The sequence below is a fragment of the Lucilia sericata genome, unplaced genomic scaffold (assembly GCF_015586225.1).
Source record: "Lucilia sericata isolate MDLA Ls3-8-SP2 unplaced genomic scaffold, ASM1558622v1 Contig001138F_arrow, whole genome shotgun sequence".
In the NCBI taxonomy this organism is placed as follows: Eukaryota; Metazoa; Arthropoda; class Insecta; order Diptera; family Calliphoridae; genus Lucilia; species Lucilia sericata.
The window spans coordinates 27501-48068 of NW_023995109.1; the positions used below are offsets into that span (position 1 = coordinate 27501).

At 32.4% G+C, this 20568-nt stretch overlaps 4 protein-coding genes and 1 pseudogene across 8 annotated transcripts in view; 3 read left to right on the plus strand and 2 right to left on the minus strand.

Annotated features, from left to right (window-relative positions):
• Positions 1–1193, plus strand: part of LOC119610201 (T-complex protein 1 subunit zeta) — a 6038-nt gene extending 4845 nt beyond the window's left edge. Inside the window, exon 2 of the mRNA XM_037965324.1 lies at positions 1–1193. This exon is cut by the window's left edge and continues 562 nt beyond it. Within this exon, the coding sequence (XP_037821252.1) occupies positions 1–897 (897 nt within the window). The 3' untranslated portion in view covers positions 898–1193.
• A 459-nt stretch (positions 1194–1652) lies between these two features.
• Positions 1653–2555, plus strand: LOC119610207 (annotated as a pseudogene).
• Positions 2556–3276: 721 nt separating this feature from the next.
• On the plus strand, positions 3277–4577 carry LOC119610204. The gene is made up of 3 exons (XM_037965327.1): positions 3277–3433; positions 3505–4417; positions 4489–4577. Exons 1-2 carry the CDS (start codon positions 3351–3353, stop codon positions 4391–4393), a joined length of 972 nt encoding a protein of 323 aa, XP_037821255.1. The 5' UTR covers positions 3277–3350; the 3' UTR covers positions 4394–4417; positions 4489–4577.
• Positions 4578–4896: 319 nt separating this feature from the next.
• On the minus strand, positions 4897–7333 carry LOC119610202 (large subunit GTPase 1 homolog). The gene is made up of 5 exons (XM_037965325.1): positions 7130–7333; positions 5813–7063; positions 5600–5753; positions 5338–5543; positions 4897–5271 (listed from the first exon to the last, which is right to left on the minus strand). Exons 1-5 carry the CDS (start codon positions 7226–7228, stop codon positions 5053–5055), a joined length of 1929 nt encoding a protein of 642 aa, XP_037821253.1. The 5' UTR covers positions 7229–7333; the 3' UTR covers positions 4897–5052.
• A 7121-nt stretch (positions 7334–14454) lies between these two features.
• Positions 14455–20568, minus strand: part of LOC119610198 (uncharacterized protein CG43867) — a 66449-nt gene continuing 60335 nt past the window's right edge. For 3 of the 5 annotated variants that reach the window (XM_037965317.1, XM_037965319.1, XM_037965321.1), the window contains exons 9-10: positions 19285–19626; positions 14456–16203 (exon numbers count right to left, since the gene is read on the minus strand). In XM_037965317.1, the coding sequence (XP_037821245.1) occupies positions 14875–16203; positions 19285–19626 (1671 nt within the window). In that variant the 3' untranslated portion in view covers positions 14456–14874. Of the gene's footprint in view, positions 16204–19284; positions 19627–20568 lie in introns of all 5 variants that reach the window. The other 2 variants (XM_037965318.1, XM_037965320.1) reach the window with 2 other exon arrangements.

A 20568-nucleotide genomic window follows, 5' to 3' on the forward strand; every position in this document is an offset into this window, starting at 1 on the left:
AATGTCTCCTTGGAATATGAGAAGTCTGAGGTCAATTCTGGTTTCTTCTACAAGACCGCTGAAGAACGTGAGAAGTTTGTTAAGGCTGAACGTGATTTCATTGACCAGAGAGTGAAGAAAATCATTGAATTGAAACGTAAGGTTTGCGATGGCACTGAAAAATCCTTTGTCGTCATTAACCAAAAGGGTATTGACCCCATGTCTTTGGATGCTTTGGCCAAAGAAGGTATTATGGCTTTGCGTCGTGCTAAGCGCCGTAATATGGAACGTTTGGCCTTGGCTTGTGGTGGCACAGCCATGAACTCTTTCGATGATTTGGAAGAATCTCATTTGGGTTATGCTGGTTTGGTCTATGAGCATACCTTGGGCGAAAACAAATATACTTTTGTGGAAGAATGCAAAAATCCCCAATCAGTGACCATACTCATCAAGGGTCCCAACAAACACACTATTATACAAATCAAGGATGCCATCAGAGATGGTTTGAGAGCTATCAACAATGCCATTAACGATAAGGCTGTTATTCCTGGCGCAGCTGCCTTTGAGGTCAGAGCCTTTAATCAATTGATGAAATACAAAGATACCGTTAAGGGTAAGGTACGTTTGGGTATTCAAGCTTTTGCTGAAGCCTTATTGGTTATACCCAAAAATTTGGCCATTAACAGTGGTTATGATGCCCAAGATACCATCGTTAAGTTGACTGAGGAAGATCGTCTTAATCCCGATCCTGTGGGTTTGGATTTGTCTACCGGTGAAGCTATGAAACCTGCCGATTTAGGTGTCTACGATAATTACAACGTTAAGAAACAAATCTTGAATTCCTGTTCGGTCATTGCCAGCAATCTATTGCTGGTCGATGAAGTTATGCGTGCTGGCATGACCAGTCTTAAGGGTTAGTTTTTTCCTTTAAAGGAAAAACTTCTAAAAGTATTTAATGGAAATAAAAACACACCCGCTTATCTAACATTTTTTTATCTTACTTTTTTTTTCTTTTATTGGTTTTTAATACCAAGTTTTGAGACTCTATTGTTTGCTAATTAGGTTTCTTTATATATTTTAAGACATTTTCTAATGATTTATTTAAAGCACTTTGAAAAAAGCTAAAAAAAACACTTAAATCTCTAAAACATTAACCCATTTTCTGTGAAATTTATTCAAAAATAAAAACAAGTAAAGCATTTAACAATTAAAAACAAAAGTGAAAAAAGTACTTAAGAATGAAAGCTATCAGTTTTTGAACTCAATAAAAAAGAGCGAATAGGATATTTTTTTAATTAGATATAAAAAGAGCAGTTTTAAACGATCCATGGAGTTTCTTTACAAAATTGTCAATATTTTCTGAATTCCAAAAGCCATGAATTCAATTTTCTTTTATTTTTAATTCTCCGTTTTTTTGCATTTTTTTTTTTAATATTTTGTAAATTTCAGAAATTATGATAAAATAATTTATTTTTATTTATTTCTTTTCGAAGTTTACAAAATGTTTCATCTGGCAACTCTAAAAATAACAGTATTTAGTTAACATTGAAAATGTATGAAACACCCTGTGCAAATAAAGAACGCCAACAAGACCGAACAAAACTTTAGTTTTACCGCAAATTTTGTCGGAAATGGTTAGTTATCGAAAAATTTAGTCAATCGGTGTTTAAAAAACTCTTCAAGTAAGTAAAAATAAGTTCGATTTGCTGAAAGCGGCTCGTTTGATTTTAAAGGCACACGAAGAAATAGAGTCTTTGCTATTGGCATCCAATCGCCCCGAATATGGGGAGACGGCTTTGCATTGTTTTAATCAGGATGTGAAATAATGTCCTCATGATTGTATCATTAAGACAGCCATTATAAGAGAAATGATTCCTTTATAGTCTCATGATGAAGTGGCGAGCACATTCAGCTTGCCGGCACATCGTATATACGAATTGGAATTGGCCACAGAACAATCATTAAAAATCATGTTTATCGTAAGGCCTTGCACCAGTTAGAGGATACTGTGTATGAACCTAAAAAGCTATATCTATCAGAAGGCTTTGGCTAGAGTAGAAATGTTAAGAGTACTGCTCTTAGTGGTCCTAACACTGCCACCATCACGTCAAACTCCAGCTTATAGGCATTAAACTTATAGAATTTTATGTTCAATTTGCCGAATTTCAGCCGGAATAAAATCGAGTGCCAAGTCCCACCTATTCACCTGTTCATATTTGACTCAATTTCAAAAATTTGATTTGACTGAAATCATTTTAGCTTGGCATCTCAATAAGCTGCGTGATTTAAAAGTTTCATTACAAGAATTTCGTCATAATTTTATACATATCGTTGTCCGAAACAAAGATTTCTGATAAATAGTAATACATTTAAAAAAAGCTGATAAAAAATGTTAAGGAACAGTTCCAGTAGAAAAAGGTTAAGCATTTCTGGATTATCTTTTTAATTAAAAATATTAAACATACCTTTTTATTTGTTTATTTTTTAGTGGATTAAGACAAGATTTTAAAGCAAGTTTATTTAAGCAAGTTCAATAAATTATTTTGCCGGGAAAACGTAACCGGATCTAAAGGTAAGATTTTAAAATATTTATTATTGATATTTTTAGTTTTAAAATCTATAATTTAACATTTTAAACCTACAATCTTTTATTGCTCTCAATAAGTAACGAATATTGGGAAATTTTATTTGATTAACAAGATGATCGTATTATTGTACTGGATCTTTAAATTATACAACAGTTTTTGAAATGATAACCTCATATTTATCCTCCAGTTATTGATCTCATTAAGAAATGTGGACAATATTTGTTAAAAACTTTAAATAATGATCCGATTTTTCCTAATTTGTCTTAGATTATACTTCTCCTTCTATTCTCAACAAAAAATTTTGACAATCTTTGCCTAAAACTTTTAGAGTTTTTCGCTTTGAATCAAAGAATTTTTAAATAAAATTTTGGTAAAATGGTTATCTTCAATTCTAATTTCTTTGATTTTTCCAAAAACCTTTGAAATTTCTTAAGCACATTTCATTTTGCAGCAATATATTTTTCAATAAATCTTTAGATTTTCTTTTAAAAAGTCCTTAAGGAAATAAATTCTAATTATTTTTATTCAGAAAAATAAATAATATTTTTATTGTTTAAATTTATTTTTATTTATTTCTTTACGTAAAATTTAATTATTTTTAGTATTTTTTAACAGATTAGTAAATTTTTAATTGTTTTTAGAAGTTTGCAAAAATGTTTCATCTGGCAACTCTTAAAATAACAGTATTTTGTTTACATTGCAAATTTAGGAAACACCCTGTGCAAATAAATAAAGCCAACAAGACCGAACAAAACTTTAGTTTTACCGTAAATTTTGTCGGAAATGGATAGTTATCCCAAAAATTTGGTCGATCAGTATTTAAAAACCTCTACAAAGCTAAAGAAAATTGAAAAGGCAGTCTTCAAGTAAGTAAAAATAAGTTCATGTGTTTTTTTATTGGAAAAAAACGATTGTTTTCCTTTTCCTTGGGGAACAGACGTTTTGGGCCAAATGTTTCCGAAGTTTTAGAGGACTATGGCCGTTTGGCTATTAAGTTTGAAGAGGCCGGCATTTATCAATATGCTGCCATGTGCCAGCTGGGTGTTGCAAAATGTGAAAATTATTTACAAAATGCTATGGCCGAGTGTCAGGCTTTACTGAAAGCGGCTCGTTTATTTTTAAAGGCTCACGAAGAAATGGAGTCTTTGCTATTGAGATCCAATCGCCCCGAGTATAGGGAAACCGCTTTGCATTGTTTTACCCAGGCTGTGGAAAAATGTCCCGATGATAGTGTCATTAAGGCAGCCATTATAAGAGAAATGACTCCTTTACAGCCGCATTATGAAGTGACCAGTACTTTTAACTCACCGGCACATCGTATATACGAATTGGAAGTGGGCACCGAACAATCTTTAAAAAATCATGATTATCTTAAGGCCCTGCAACAGTTAGATGATATTGTGGACAATATTTATGAGCGTAAAAAGCAACATCTCTATCAGGAGGTTTTGGCTAGAGTAGAAATATTAAGGGTACTGCTCTTAGTGGCCCTAACACTGCCACCGGCACGACAAACCCCAGCTCATATAAAACTTATTGAGTTTTATGTTCAATTGGCTGAATTTCAGCCGGAAGAAAATCTAGTGCCCAGTCCCACCCATTCACCAGTGCATGAAGTCCACACCTTTAGCTCCTGGCGTCCGGGTTCATATTTGACACAATTTCAAAAATTTGCTTTGGCTGAAATCATTTTAGCTTGGCATCTCAATAAACCGCGTGATTTGAAAGTGGCGTTGCAAGAGTTTCGTCATAATTTTATATCGCTATCCGAAACTCAAAGATTTCTGATAAATAGTATTATACAAAAAGTTGATAAAAAGTGTTAAGGAGTTGTTCCAGCAGAAAAAAAGGTTAAGCATTTCATTGTTTATCTTTTTAATTGAAAATGCTAATTAAACATTCCATTTCTTTTGTTTTTTAGTGAATTAAGTCAAGATTTTAAAGCAAGTTTATTTAAGCAAGTTCAATAAATTATTTTATCAAGAAAAACGTCAACGGATCTAAAGGTAAGATTTTAAACTATTTATTATAAAATATTTTTAGTTTCAAAATCTATAATTTAACATTTTATAACAACAATCAGTTATTGCGCTCAATAATTAACAAATATTGGGACATTTGATTCACAAGATCAACGTATAGTTGTAGTGGATCTTTAAATAATACTACTATTTTTAAAATGATACCTTTCTATTTGTCCTGCAGTTGTTGTTCTTAATAGAAAATGTGAACAAGATTTGTCTAGAACTTTTTTCTAATGTTTTTTTCTTCAAAATCCTATATTTTTATTGAGAACAATAAATAATTTCTTTAGTTTTATTAACGTTGCACTTTTCACTTTTACTATAATTCATGATTATCATATTTAAAAAAGTTAATTATAAATTAAAATTATCTTAATTAAAAAAACCTTCACTTCTCTAACATAGATTCCTGATATAAATCAATTATAAATCTCTGTTGCCTTTTTTTTATACAAAACCTCTTAATGTTGATCTAAATGATTAAATTTTTTGCGTAATTTCTCACGTCGTTCCTTTTTAACATTACGCCATGGTTTTTCGGAAGGCTCAGCCTGCACTAAAGAGCCATCGGCCTGTACTCGTATATGGGGAAAATGAGTGCGTCCCTTGATGTGGGCGGCACCAGTTTGTTGGACAAAAAATTGTTTGTCTAAATCGTTAGAGGTGGTGTTTTTGTTAATCTAAAAGGAAAAAAAGAAATTGTTTTAAAATTTTTAAAGATATTTGCTAAATTGCTTTTAACTTACCCGCATGGCTCTTTGCTGTTGATCGGGTAGAGATTTTTCCTCTATGATTTTACGTGATCTTTCTGGAAATTTATGGTATTCTTCTTGTGCCACTGTGGGTGGCGCCACACAATATAACAGTTTACCATTGACATAATCCTTTAAAACATAACGAGCCGAACGAGATTGATCCGGTTGACCATTAGAGGTCATAAAACCGCGATTATCTGGTGGAAATTAAAAATGAATAAAGTGTTTTATGGAAATTTCCTTCAAAACTTACAGCCATAAGCTAATAAAAGTTCTTCAGAATGAGGGCATCTATTGGGATCTTCACCCTCTATGGGTTTGGTTATAATAATACCATATTTATCTTCCAAAACGTGTCTAGGAATGCGGGAACATAATAGATTTACCGGGGGTACATGGTCACGCATCTAAAATGTATTTAATTTTTTAAAATATTGAATATTTTTATAAACTTTGTTTAACCTACCTGATCTATGGGCAATATACCATTTAATATCATGTCTGCTTTGGTTAACACAAAACTGGGCATTACTAAGCCGGGACAATCACACAATAATAGATCTTGATCTAAGTATAACGTTTGGAAATGTTTAGTTTTACCCGGTGTGGCAGATACTGAAACCTTTTTTTCTATCATTAAAGCATTAATGGTACTACTTTTACCCACATTGGGATAGCCCACCAAACCTATGGTGGTTACTTTATCCGTATAGGTGGTACCCTGATAAACGGTCTTAAATAATGTTATAAGTTCTTCTCTGCTCAAGAGTTTGGCACTGTTTTTAACAAACTGCGCTTGTGCTTTTTCTTCTTGGGGTGTGGGCAGTTTCTTTTCAATTTCTTGCAGTTTGTCTTCCAATTGATCTAAGGTATTATTGATATCATTGGCAGCCTTTTTAAGTTCTTTTAAAGAAATGTCCTCAGGTTGTTCTTCTAAATCTTCTTCCTCGTCCTCCTCTTCGCTGTCTTCCTCGGAGTCTTTTTTTAAAACTTCTTCCTCATTTTCTTGTTGTTTCTTTAGCTTTAGCTCGGTCTTGACTGGTTTCTCCTCTTTACTTTCTGACGCCTTTTTCAATTCTTCGGTAGCCAAGGCTGCCGAGAAAAATGCCGTCCTTATGCCTTGTTCATCAAAATATTCGGCCCAATATTGTCTTTGTTTTTCAGTTAACAAATCTGACTTGTTAACTAAAATCATATTCATTTTATTGGGATTGACTTCTTTAACATATTTCTCCAAATCCTCACTTCTGAAAAGTAAAGGATTACGGGCATCTACAATTTGCACCACCACATCTGATCTTTCCACTACACGCCATAATTGACGCCAAAATTCCAAATTTTTCTCATAAGGTGTCATGATAATTTCTTCATCCTCCTGCAGTAAAGCCAAATTACGACGCCAATCCAAAAAACTTTCCCTTTCCATTCTCTGCAATTCATCGGCTGCTGTATCAGCCGACCATTTGGGACGGCGTGGAATTTTCAATAAATCCTTATTATCCTTGTGTTTTTTCTCTATTTGCATTTGTTCATTGCGTGACAGTAGGCCTACACCCTGTTTGGGATTGATAAAAGCTATATTCAGCTTTTCGGCCTGAAACTCTGTGCCAGCCAATTCTGCGGTACGCAAAAATTCCTGGAAAGAGGATTCCTCTGTCACTGAACTTAAATTCAAACGACCCCAGTCATAACCATCTTGGATTTCGGTAGTGTGCAACTATAAAAATGTGTAAAAATATATTCCTTTTAGCTAAAATTTCATTTTCTATATTTTTTCCCTTACCATAGAATCATTGTCCACTTTTCTACGGGGCGTATGACCAAAACGATCCTTTATTAATGTACGCCCTAAATTATTGCCTCCTTTACTTTTTTTACTCATTTTTGTTTAATTTTTAAGGCAAAATTCTTTAATTTTTACGATTTTCTTTAAAATTTCTAATAATTTCAACACGTGCACTTTGTTTAATGAAAAACAAATCAAAACAATGACCAGCTGTCAAAGTAAAACAATCACAAGAGGGTTTTTGTCAAAGCAGACATTCACAATAGTTGTTAAACATACAGTTGCCATATGTAGAAATCAAAATTGTATCGTTATTTGCTTGAGTTTGGAGTTAAATTAACGGAATTTTTTGAAATAGAACTGAACTATGTAGATCTAAACTAGAACGGAACTAGAAGAGAACTAGAACAGAACCAGAACTGAACTAGAACTGAACTAGAACAGAACTAGAACAGAACTAGAACAGAACTAGAACAGAACTAGAACAGAACTAGAACAGAACTAGAACAGAACTAGAACAGAACTAGAACAGAACTAGAACAGAACTAGAACTAGAACAGAACTAGAACAGACCTAGAATAGAACTAGAACAGAACTAGAACAGAACTAGAACAGAACTAGAACAGAACTAGAACAGAACTAGAACAGAACTAGAACAGAACTAGAAACAGAACTAGAACAGAACTAGAACAGAACTAGAACAGAACTAGAACAGAACTAGAACAGAACAGAACTAGAACAGAACTAGAACAGAACTAGAACAGAACTAGAACAGACTAGAACAGAACTAGAACAGAACTAGAACAGAACTAGAACAGAACTAGAACAGAACTAGAACAGAACTAGAACAGAACTAGAACAGAACTAGAACAGAACTAGAACAGAACTAGAACAGAACTAGAACAGAACTAGAACAGAACTAGAACAGAACTAGAACAGAACTAGAACAGAACTAGAACAGAACTAGAACAGAACTAGAACAGAACTAGAACAGAACTAGAACAGAACTAGAACAGAACTAGAACAGAACTAGAACAGAACTAGAACAGAACTAGAACAGAACTAGAACAGAACTAGAACAGAACTAGAACAGAACTAGAACAGAACTAGAACAGAACTAGAACAGAACTAGAACAGAACTAGAACAGAACTAGAACAGAACTAGAACAGAACTAGAACAGAACTAGAACAGAACTAGAACAGAAACTAGAACAGAACTAGAACAGAACTAGAACAGAACTAGAACAGAACTAGAACAGAACTAGAACAGAACTAGAACAGAACTAGAACAGAACTAGAACAGAACTAGAACAGAACTAGAACAGAACTAGAACAGAACTAGAACAGAACTAGAACAGAACTAGAACAGAACTAGAACAGAACTAGAACAGAACTAGAACAGAACTAGAACAGAACTAGAACAGAACTAGAACAGAACTAGAACAGAACTAGAACAGAACTAGAACAGAACTAGAACAGAACTAGAACAGAACTAGAACAGAACTAGAACAGAACTAGAACAGAACTAGAACAGAACTAGAACAGAACTAGAACAGAACTAGAACAGAACTAGAACAGAACTAGAACAGAACTAGAACAGAACTAGAACAGAACTTGAACAGAACTTGAACAGAACTAGAACAGAACTAGAACAGAACTAGAACAGAAACTAGAACAGAACTAGAACAGAACTAGAACATAACTAGAACTAAACTAGAATATAACTAGAACAGAACTAGAACAGAACTAGAACAGAACTAGAACAGAACTAGAACAGAACTAGAACAGAACTAGAACAGAACTAGAACAGAACTAGAACAGAACTAGAACAGAACTAGAACAGAACTAGAACAGAACTAGAACAGAACTAGAACAGAACTAGAACAGAACTAGAACAGAACTAGAACAGAACTAGAACAGAACTAGAACAGAACTAGAACAGAACTAGAACAGAACTAGAACAGAACAGAACTAGAACAGAACTAGAACATAACTAGAACATAACTAGAACAGAACTAGAACTAAACTAGAATATTACTAGAACGGAACTATTAGTAGAACAGAACTTGAATTAGAACAGAACTAGTATTAGAATAGAAATAGATCAGAACTAGAATTAGAACAGAAAAGTATTGGAACAGAACTAGAACAAAACTAGAACAGAGCTAGAACAGAACTAGAACTAGAACAGAACTAGAACAGAACTAGAACAGAACTAGAACAGAACTAGAACAGACCTAGAACAGAACTAGAACAGAACTAGAAGAGAACTAGAACAGAACTAGAACAGAACTAGAACAGAACTAGAACAGAACTAGGACAGAACTAGAACAGAACTAGAACAGAACTAGAACATAACTAGAACAGAACTAGATCAGAACTAGAACAGAACTAGAACAGAACTAGAACAGAACTAGAACAGAACTAGAACAGAACTAGAACGGAACTAGAACAGAACTAGAACAGAACAGAACTAGAACAGAACTAGAACAGAACTAGAACAGAACTAGAACAGAACTAGAACAGAACTAGAACAGAACTAGAACAGAACTAGAACAGAACTAGAACAGAACTAGAACAGAACTAGAACAGAACTAGAACAGAACTAGAACAGAACTAGAACAGAACTAGAACAAAACTAGAACTAGAACAGAACTAGAAGAGAACTAGAACAGAACTAGAACAGAACTAGAACAGAACTCGAACAGAACTAGAACAGAACTAGAACAGAACTAGAACAGAACTAGAACAGAACTAGAACAGAACTAGAACAGAACTAGAACAGAACTAGAACAGAACTAGAACAGAACTAGAATAGAACTAGAACAGAGCTAGTAGTAGAACAGAAGTAGAATAGAACAGAACTAGTATAGAACTAGAGCTAGAACAGAAATAGAAGAGGATTAGAACAGAACTAGAATTAGAACAGAAGTAGTATTAGAACAGAACTAGAACATAACTAGAACATAACTACAACTGAATTAAAATTAGGGGAATTAAAACACATTTAAAATTTTTAATAATATATTTTTTTCTTTATTACGGTCTTTTTTTCTTAATATTGTGTATAATTTGTTTTATACGCATTTTTTAGTTTTGCCTACAAAATAAGTAAAAATAAGAAAAACTTAAAAGTGAAATATGGCGTTAATAAATAGTGTTTTTTTCATCTTTTTTACCATATATAAAGTTAACACCTGCTATATGACAAATTTTTCTACATTAGTTAATAATTTGAAAAAATATTTGTCATTTAGCTAATGAAACATTTCATTATTATTATGTATTGTTTGTATATGCTTTGTGGTATGATTATATATAAGTAAATTGTATATAAACTTTTGACATATAAATATTTTTTTTATTATAATTTCTATATATAAATTTGGAGAGAGAGAGAGTTAGAGATAGATAGAGAGAGAAAATGTTAGTTAGAGTGAAAGAGACACATACAACATTTATATCACTAGGATTAATATTAATTTAAAAATTAAATTAAAAATTTTAAGAAATTAAAATAATAAAGCTTATTTAATAAGTGTGTTTACCTTAAGCTTTTTTATAAAATACTTAAGCTTTTAACTACGAGTATTAGTTTTTTTGAAATAATTATAAATTTTACAAAAAAAATTAATAACATAAAATTTTAAATTAGTTTTTATATATTTTATTAGCGTTTTCTGTTTGGTTTTTATCGTTTTTTTTTTTAGTTTTCTGTGTTTATTTTGTTTAATTATTGTTTTAAATAAATAGGAATCTTAAAGTGATTGTTTTTTTAAAGGTTGTTGTTTTTGTTTTCTCGCTATTGTTTTATATTATTTTAATTCTTCTTTAAACTGTTAATATTTGGTAAAGAAATTATTTGAATCTTTGGATTTATGTTTTTCTTTTCAATTTATTTGATTTTTTTGTTTTTAAGTGTTTTTAAACTACCTGATTTTATTTTTAATTTTTTTGTTTTCTAAATTCAGCATTTTTTATAAATTTCTTTCTTTTTTTCTTATTTGAAATTTTTTTGGTAATTTTATTTTCATTTTTGGTAATTTTGTAAATTTATCAAAAAATTTATTTTTTTTTATTTTTTATATATAATAATAATGCTTAAAATAAATATTATTGTTAGAAAATCGTTTTTTTATAAATTTTATATAATTTCGTTCTGTGCGTTGTTTTTTAGAGTATAATTTTGAAAAAGAAATAAAATAAATCTTTGGTTAAAAACAAAAAATAAAAAAATAACAAAAACAATAAGTTAATATAAAAAAAATATTTTTAATAACAAGCTTTTTATACTTTAAAATTCATGAAAATTTGGAAATTATTTTCAAAAATCTTTAAATTTGAAATTGGAAAAATATATAGAATTTCAAACTGTTTAAAAACTGATTTGGAACTGAACTAGAACTGAATTATAACTAAACTAGGAAAAAAACTATAATAGAACTAGAATAAAACTAGAACAGAACTAGAATAGAACTAGAACACAACTAGAACAGAACTAGAACAGAACTAGAACAGAACTAGAACAAACTAGAACAGAACTAGAACAGAACTAGAACAGAACTAGAACAGAACTAGAACAGAACTAGAACAGAACTAGAACAGAACAGTACTAGAACAGAACTAGAACAGAACTAGAACAGAACTAGAACAGAACTAGAACAGAACTAGAACAGAACTAGAAAACTAGAACAGAACTAGAACAGAACTAGAACTAGAACAGAACTAAAAGAACTAGAACAGAACTAGAACAGAACTAGAACAGAACTAGAACAGAACTAGAACAGAACTAGAACAGAACTAGAACAAACTAGAACAGAACTAGAACAGAACTAGAACAGAACTAGAACAGAACAGAACTAGAACAGAACTAGACAGAACTAGAACAGAACTAGAACAGAACTAGAACAGAACTAGAACAGAACTAGAACAGAACTAGAACAGAACTAGAACAGAACTAGAACAGAACTAGAACAGAACTAGAACAGAACTAGAACAGAACTAGAACAGAACTAGAACAGAACTAGAACAGAACTAGAACAGAACTAGAACAGAACTAGAACAGAACTAGAACAGAACTAGAACAGAACTAGAACAGAAAAAAGAAAGAACAGAACTAGAACAGAACTAGAACAGAACTAGAACAGAACTAGAACAGAACTAGAACAGAACTAGAACAGAACTAGAACAGAACTAGAACAGAACTAGAACAGAACTAGAACAGAACTAGAACAGAACTAGAACAGAACTAGAACAGAACTAGAACAGAACTAGAACAGAACAGTACTAGAACAGAACTAGAACAGAACTAGAACAGAACTAGAACAGAACTAGAACAGAACTAGAACAGAACTAGAACAGAACTAGAACAGAACTAGAACAGAACTAGAACAGAACTAGAACAGAACTAGAACAGAACTAGAACAGAACTAGAACAGAACTAGAACAGAACTAGAACAGAACTAGAACAGAACTAGAACAGAACTAGAACAGAACTAGAACAGAACTAGAACAGAACTAGAACAGAACTAGAACAGAACTAGAACAGAACTAGAACAGAACTAGAACAGAACTAGAACAGAACTAGAACAGAACTAGAACAGAACTAGAACAGAACTAGAACAGAACTAGAACAGAACTAGAACAGAACTAGAACAGAACTAGAACAGAACTAGAACAGAAAACTAGAACAGAACTAGAACAGAACTAGAACAGAACTAGAACAGAACTAGAACAGAACTAGAACAGAACTAGAACAGAACTAGAACAGAACCTAGAACAGAACTAGAACAGAACTAGAACAGAACTAGAACAGAACTAGAACAGAACTAGAACAGAACTAGAACAGAACTAGAACAGAACTAGAACAGAACTAGAACAGAACTAGAACAGAACTAGAACAGAACTAGAACAGAACTAGAACAGAACTAGAACAGAACTAGAACAGAACTAGAACAGAACTAGAACTAGAACAGAACTAGAACAGAACAAGAACCAGAACTAGAACAGAACTAGAACAGAACTAGAACAGAACTAACAGAACTAGAACAGAACTAGAACAGAACTAGAACAGAACTAGAACAGAACTAGAACAGAACTAGAACAGAACTAGAACAGAACTAGAACAGAACTAGAACAGAACTAGAACAGAACTAGAACAGAACTAGAACAGAACTAGAACAGAACTAGAACAGAACTAGAACAGAACTAGAACAGAACTAGAACAGAACTAGAACAGAACTAGAGCAGAACTGGAAGAGAACTAGAACAGAACTAGAACAGAACTAGAACAGAACTAGAACAGAACTAGAACAGAACTAGAACAGAACTAGAACAGAACTAGAACAGAACTAGAACAGAACTAGAACAGAACTAGAACAGAACTAGAACAGAACTAGAACAGAACTAGAACAGAACTAGAACAGAACTAGAACAGAACTAGAACAGAACTAGAACAGAACTAGAACAGAACTAGAACAGAACTAGAACAGAACTAGATAGAACAGAATTAGAACTAGAACAGAATTAGAACTAGAACAGAACTAGAACAGAACTAGAACACAACTAGAACAGAACTAGAACAGAACTAGAGCAGAACTAGAACAGAACTAGAACAGAACTAGAACAGAACTAGAACAGAACTAGAACAGAACTAGAACAGAACTAGAACAGAACTAGAACAGAACTAGAACAGAACTAGAACAGAACTAGAACAGAACTAGAACAGAACTAGAACAGAACTAGAACAGAACTAGAACAGAACTAGAACAGAACTAGAACAGAACTAGAACAGAACTAGAACAGAACTAGAACAGAACTAGAACAGAACTAGAACAGAACTAGAACAGAACTAGAACAGAACTAGAACAGAACTAGAACAGAACTAGAACAGAACTGGAACAGAACTAGAACAGAACTAGAACAGAACTAGAACAGAACTAGAACAGAACTAGAACAGAACTAGAACAGAACTGAAACAGAAATTCTCTCTGAAGGAAGTTTTAAAACATTTACAGTAAGATCAGAATTTTTAAAATATATTTTTGACTGAATTACAAAAACATAATTTTTAGAAAATATTGTTAAATTTACTTAATAATTTGTGATAAATAAGTTTTTTGTTTAAACTAGTTAAATAACTAAAAAGAGACATTAAAGAGAGTTTAAGTAATAAAATTTAAACGGTTTTTGAAAAATAAATTACAAATGAAGATTCCAAAAACATTTTTAAATTAACTAAATGTATTTTGAGACAATTTTTATAAAATGTAAAAATTATACAACATTTTAAGTTGTAAATTAATTAAAATTAATATTAAACTTAAAAAGAATTAAAAACTTGTGTTTTCTAATACAAAATCTTTATAATTTTCTGAATTATGTTAAATTTTATAAAAATTATACTTTTTTTTTTGTTAATTTTGAAAGTAAAATATAAAATGATTTTTTGTTTTTTTGCCTTTTTAAATTTTTAAATGCTATTATTAAGTTCTAAATTTTTCTTGGTTTTTTTTTCTTCTTTAAATCACTGGTTTTTTATCTTTAAATATTTACACTTATTTGGTAATATTTTTATATAAAAATTAGTTTTTTTTTTGTAAAACTAAATTTTTTGCCTTTTCCTTTAGGCATTCATTTTTCCTTTAAAGTCTCTTTAAATTTTTGTCTAATATTAAATTAAGTTGAATATATATTTACAATTTTCGGGTCTGGGGTTTTTAAGAGGGGGTTGTCCTAACTATTTACTTAATACGCTGATGATCGGGTGTACTTTTTAAAATATCCGGTTGATGAGGATGATGTATATGATGACTTTGACTGTGCATAGAGTTCATGGTGCCTTGATGAGAACCGGCCTGGGAACGTGAACCTCCTCCGCCCCCTATTGTGCCCATACGTTCATGTTCACCGGTACTATAGTGTGAGGAACTTAAAGTATGCGAATGATTGGAGTTGAGTGTATGAGTGGCATGCGAATTCAAGGTATTATGAGCCGTAGTAGTGGCATTGGTCGACATGCCAGCCATAGTATTGCCACATAAGGTTCCAACCACGGTATTGGTACCAGTGCCTACCGCAGGCCGGGTTCTTAAAGATCTATGCGAGCCATTGCGTGTTAGGGAATTCATGTGTGGAGTGCCGGGCACTGTATGACCCAAAGCATTCATATAGTCTGCTATAAGTAAAGTAATTTCCAAAATTTTGGGCTTAGACATAGCAAATAGCAATTTTTGTTCTTGTGTTCCACACGAAGCCAAAGTATCTTCATTGGATACCACCAGCATGAAGTCATCTTGACAGCCTCCAAAAGTCATAACACTAGTATAGGGATATCTGGCTATGGGAGCCATAGAAGACAATTCCAAAACATTTAAAGCATCTTCTGATACCGCCAACCAGGCCATGGCTTGATCTGAGTGCCTAGGCTTAGCCTGGAATAAACTGGCCCCAAAATAAGGCCATTTACGGCAACAGGTTAAATATATTCTCACACAATCCAAAGTACTGCGTCCCTTTAATAAAATCCATTTAGTAATCAATAATTCTTGAATCTCCTTCAACTGCTCCGGATTTAAAGCGTCTCTATAGCGATAAGGATAAAACTTATCCAAAGCCTTTATGCCCACATTTGTGGTAGCACTTTTAGACTTTTCATGCGAGTAATCACCCATATCTATTTGAGCCATTAAAGAGGCCAATTCCAAAGCCAAATCCCTTGACAAGGGAAATCTTCCCTGCACTATTTGATTATTGGTTTGATAGCACAGCAATAACCTTTCCTTATCGGTTTCAAACTTAACCGTATGCTTCCAATACAAACGATTCTTATAGGTTAGCTGTATAACGCGTGTATTCTCAAATTTACCCGAACCTTTTTCTCTTAAGGCAGTCTCCCATTTAGAGATAACATCGCATAGCTTAGCCAAAGGATCTAGATAGTGTTCCAGGTCCTTTTCTATAGGATCATCACTGAATAAACAAAAACCATTGGTAGAATCGCGAGTGCCTATCTCTTGTGCCAAGGTGCTTTGGAATTCTTCGATAGTGGTAGAGCCATCAAAGGAGACAACCTGGAAAGAGTAAAAAAATCATAAATAAATACGAAATTGAAGGGGAATTAGAAACTGAAAGGATTTAATGCTAAATAATATTGTTCATTTTCTAACTCATCTATGTCAAAGCAAGTCCGTTAAAAGTCCGTCTTATAATCTTAATTTGATCTCTTTTTATAACCATTAGCGATTGCGCTTAATCTGAGCTGTATTCTTGAATCATTCTATAAGTTCTGTCTCTAATTATTCAGTGTAAACTTTTCGAAATACTCTTTCAAAAATTCTCTCAAAATAAGTCTCTTTCTCCACAATATAAACTTTAGAGGCCGAAGTAATGACTTTTGATCGATAGATTCTTTAACTTTGGTTTCAGTTCTCACTGTTGATCTTCGATCTCTTGTGAAGATCGTTGGTGAATTTCTCTCTATCGATGTCTTAATCAATCTTGAGCCCTCAATAGATCCATCAACACAGTTTGATTAGTTAATCTAGGGTTTCGAAGAGCTTTTCGATGATGTAGTGTTCTCTTGAAAGGGGCTTCAGCAGCCAGCTCTGGGAAACAATAATTCTGTAGTTCGCGTCTCTCAAGTTTGTAATGCTCTGAAGTTTGGAGTAAAGTTTAAGCTGATAAGATCAACTGCCGAAAAGCTTCGACGCTTCTTAGCTCGAGGGAACTTTACAGTTCTCTCAAGGGCTTTGTTGCTCTGAATACATTCTAGATCGATTCATATGCTTCTGGTTTTCGAAGGTATTCTGTGTTTTGATCTCGTTTAGTTGAATGATGATGATGTCTGAGAAAGATTAGCAAAGAAGTTTGCGTTTAACGCTTCAACTTGGGGGACTCCAATTTGAACTTTATTCAGCTGTAATCTGGGAAATTGTAGTTGGTCGCTGAAATACCCTGTATGTTCTAAGTATAGTCCATAGCTGAAATCCCCCACATTTATTGTGTCTATTCCTCATTTTCTAAATATTATTTTGTATTGATCATGTAACGATCAGTTCGAAGCTACTGCTTCTATATTCTTAGAAGGAATAGAAACCTCAAATGATCTGAAGACATCTCAGTTTGGGTCGTAAGTCATAGGTTTCAAAAAGGATCTTGTGTTACGATCGTGTAGAGTTTAGTTCCCAGGTGTTTGTATCGTTGAAAACCTAAGTTTATGTATGTATATCTCAAGTCTTATTGAGTTTTTATCTTGTAAGATTTTAGATCTATGGTTATGATCTGAAAATGAGTTTTTTGGTTAGAATGTCTTGGGTTTTTTAAATTATATTGTGTTGCGATCGTCTAGAGTTTAATTCGCAGGTGATCTTAAGGTTTGGTAAATAACAATGTCTTGCTGAAAATGCCTCAGATCATCAGTCTTTAGTTCATAGTGTTTTCTGGAATTTTCATTCTCTACAAGTTAGATCTAAAGCAAAGGAGATCAGATCTGAGAAAGAAGGGTCATTTGTTGACAATTCGTCAGTTCGTAGATATCTGAATTCGGAAAAGATTTTGGGTTTTTACTATATCAAGTTGAAATTAAAAGTAATTTGACGACTGTCGTGAAAAATCTACCAAATCTTGGGTTTCAGAGAGATTTTGGTACAACGATACTATAATGTTAGGTTTCAAGATGATCCTACTGTCTAAGAACGTTAAATTTCGAGATGATATTGTTGTTGTCTAAGAAAGTTGAGAAACGAGATGATCTGTTTAGTGTCTAAAAAAGTTAAGTTTCAAGATGATTCTTTGTCTAAGAAAGTTAAGTTTTGAGAAGATCTTGTCGCTGTCTAAGTTTAGCTTAGAGATGATCATACTGTTGTCTAAGAGAGTTGAATCTCGAGATGATATTACTGTTGAAAGTTCAGGAAGTTAAGATTCGAGATGATTCTCCTTCTGTCTAAAAATGTTAAGTTTCGAGATGATCCTGTTGTTGTCTAAGAAAGTTAGATTTAGAGATGATCTTGTTATGTTCTAAGAAAGCTAAGTTTGGAAATGATCCTGCTGCTCTCTAAGAATCTAATGTTTCGAGCTGATCATGTCGTTGATAGCTCAGGAAGTTAGGTTTCGAAATGACTCTGCTGTTGTCTAAGAAAGTTAAGTTTCGAGATGATCTTGCAGTGTATAAGAAAGTTAGGTTTCGAGATGATCTTGCTAGTGCTGATCATGCTATTGGTAGTTCAGAAAGTTAAGTTTCGAAACGACTCTGCTGTTGTCTAAGAAAGTTAAGTTTCGAGATGATCTTGCTAGTGTTTAAGAAAGTTATCTTTCGAGCTGATCATGCTATTGATAGTTCAGAAAGTTAAGTTTCGAAATTACTCTGCTGTTGTCTAAGAAAGTTAAGTTTCGATATGATCTTGCTAGTGTCTAAGAAAGTTAAATTTGGAGATGATCCTGCTGCTATCTAAGAAAGTTAGGTTTCGAGATGATCATGCTTTTTGTCTGAGAAAGTTGAATATCGAGATAATCTTGCTGTTGTCTAAGAGATTTGAGTTTCGAGATGATCCTGTTGTTGAAAGTTCAGGAAGTTAAATTTTGATATGATCCTCCAGTTGTTAAAAAAAAGTTTACGTTCAAGATCGTCTTGCTGCTGTCTGCGAAAGTTAAAGACCGAGATGATCTCGCTAGTGTCTAAGAAAGTTAAGTTGCGAGATGATCTTGCTAGTGACTAAGAATGTTCAGTTTTGAGTTTCGCGATGATCTTACTGTTGTCTAAGAGAGTTGAGTTTCGATGATGATCCTGCTGTTGAAAGTTCAGGAAGTGAAGTTTTGATATGATCCTCCAGCTGTCTAAGAAAGTTGAAGATCGAAATGATCTTGTCTAGTGTCTAAGAAATTGACTATCGAGATGATCTTGCTAGTGTCTAAGGAATTTTAATTGATGTCTAAGTTAAGTTTGGAGATCACTGCTAATTTCCGACAAGATATTGCTATTATCAAAGAAACTAGGGTCCGTTAAAATTCTTTCAGATTTCTATAGAGTTTTTGTGTTTTGATTCTATAAAACTCCATTGAAGATGATCTTATTATGAACTATCTTGATAGTTCTTAAGTCTCGTTTTACTAAAGATATTCTTTCCGAGTGTGAAAGAGAACAATTAGTTCCTTACCTGATAAGTGGTATTCATCATATGCACCGGTATAGCATGGGGCAGTGAATGATGATAGGGATTCTTGAGCAATATCGATAAAACTTCCATGCGTGAAGGTTTCGTTTCACGGCCACCATTCTTTAAGGTGCGTTCCAAAGCACGTTCACAATAGGCGGCATATTTGCCAGTTTCGGTTTTAGAATCAGCATTACGCGACAAATGTAGTTTCAAATACCACAATAGACGGCTAGATTTGGGTACAAATAAAGAAACGGCTAGAGATAATAGCTGCCATCCCTGGACAAAAGAATAAGCAGGAGGATTTGATTTGCAGTCTATAATAGGAGGAGGTACAGGAGCCTGTAAGGGGAAAGAGAAAGAAAATTTAAAAGTTTTTGGATAGTTCAGAGGAATTAAAAGAATTTTGTTTAAATTTAACATAAAAAACATGCTTTTTTGAAAACAATTTTAACACATATGCAAACACAATACCTGTAAGGAGGTGGGTGAACTGCCATTGGCTTGAGCATTACCACTTTGTTGAGTATCACAGGCAAATAAACTTTGCGTGGCACATAATAGTAGTTGCTGTAAATTTTTCATTTTTGATTTTTTGAAGATTTTTCGTTTCGAAAAAAACGTTACATTTTTCGATTTTTTTTTAAATATAGAAAAGAAAACGATATACAAAAAAATAGGCCAAAGAAACAAAATATATGGATAAAAAAAGTGCATTAAATTTTTTGGTTATAGCTTTTCTTTTTGATAAAAACAAATTTTGAGTATGAATTTTGTACAGTGTATTTATAATTTGATATAAAATAACACATTTAATAAATATTATTTAATTTTATTTTTGGGCAGTTCTGGACGTTTATAAAACAAACTCAATTTTTTTTTAAAGGGTATTTAATATAAAAAAGCGCCAAAATTAATTTAATAAAATCAAGAAAATTCAATTAAATTAATTAATTAAATTAAACAAAAATAAACTGAAATTTTGAAGAAAAACACTAAATACTAACAGAAAAAGTATTTGAAAAAATTATTATATTTTAATAAATTTTTTATTAAAAGAAATGCAAAACATTTATATATATTTTGTCATAAGTTATACATATAAAAAATATTTAATATTTAAGTTTAAAAATATGAAATTGTTTAAATGTTTTGGTTTTTGGGGCTAACAGAAAGAAAAAATATTAAAATTTACAGCAATTACATGTATGTACGTGTGTATTAACTTTTTTCATGTAGAATATTGTAAAAAATTTAAAAAAAGTTTTCAAAAAAGTTTTCAAA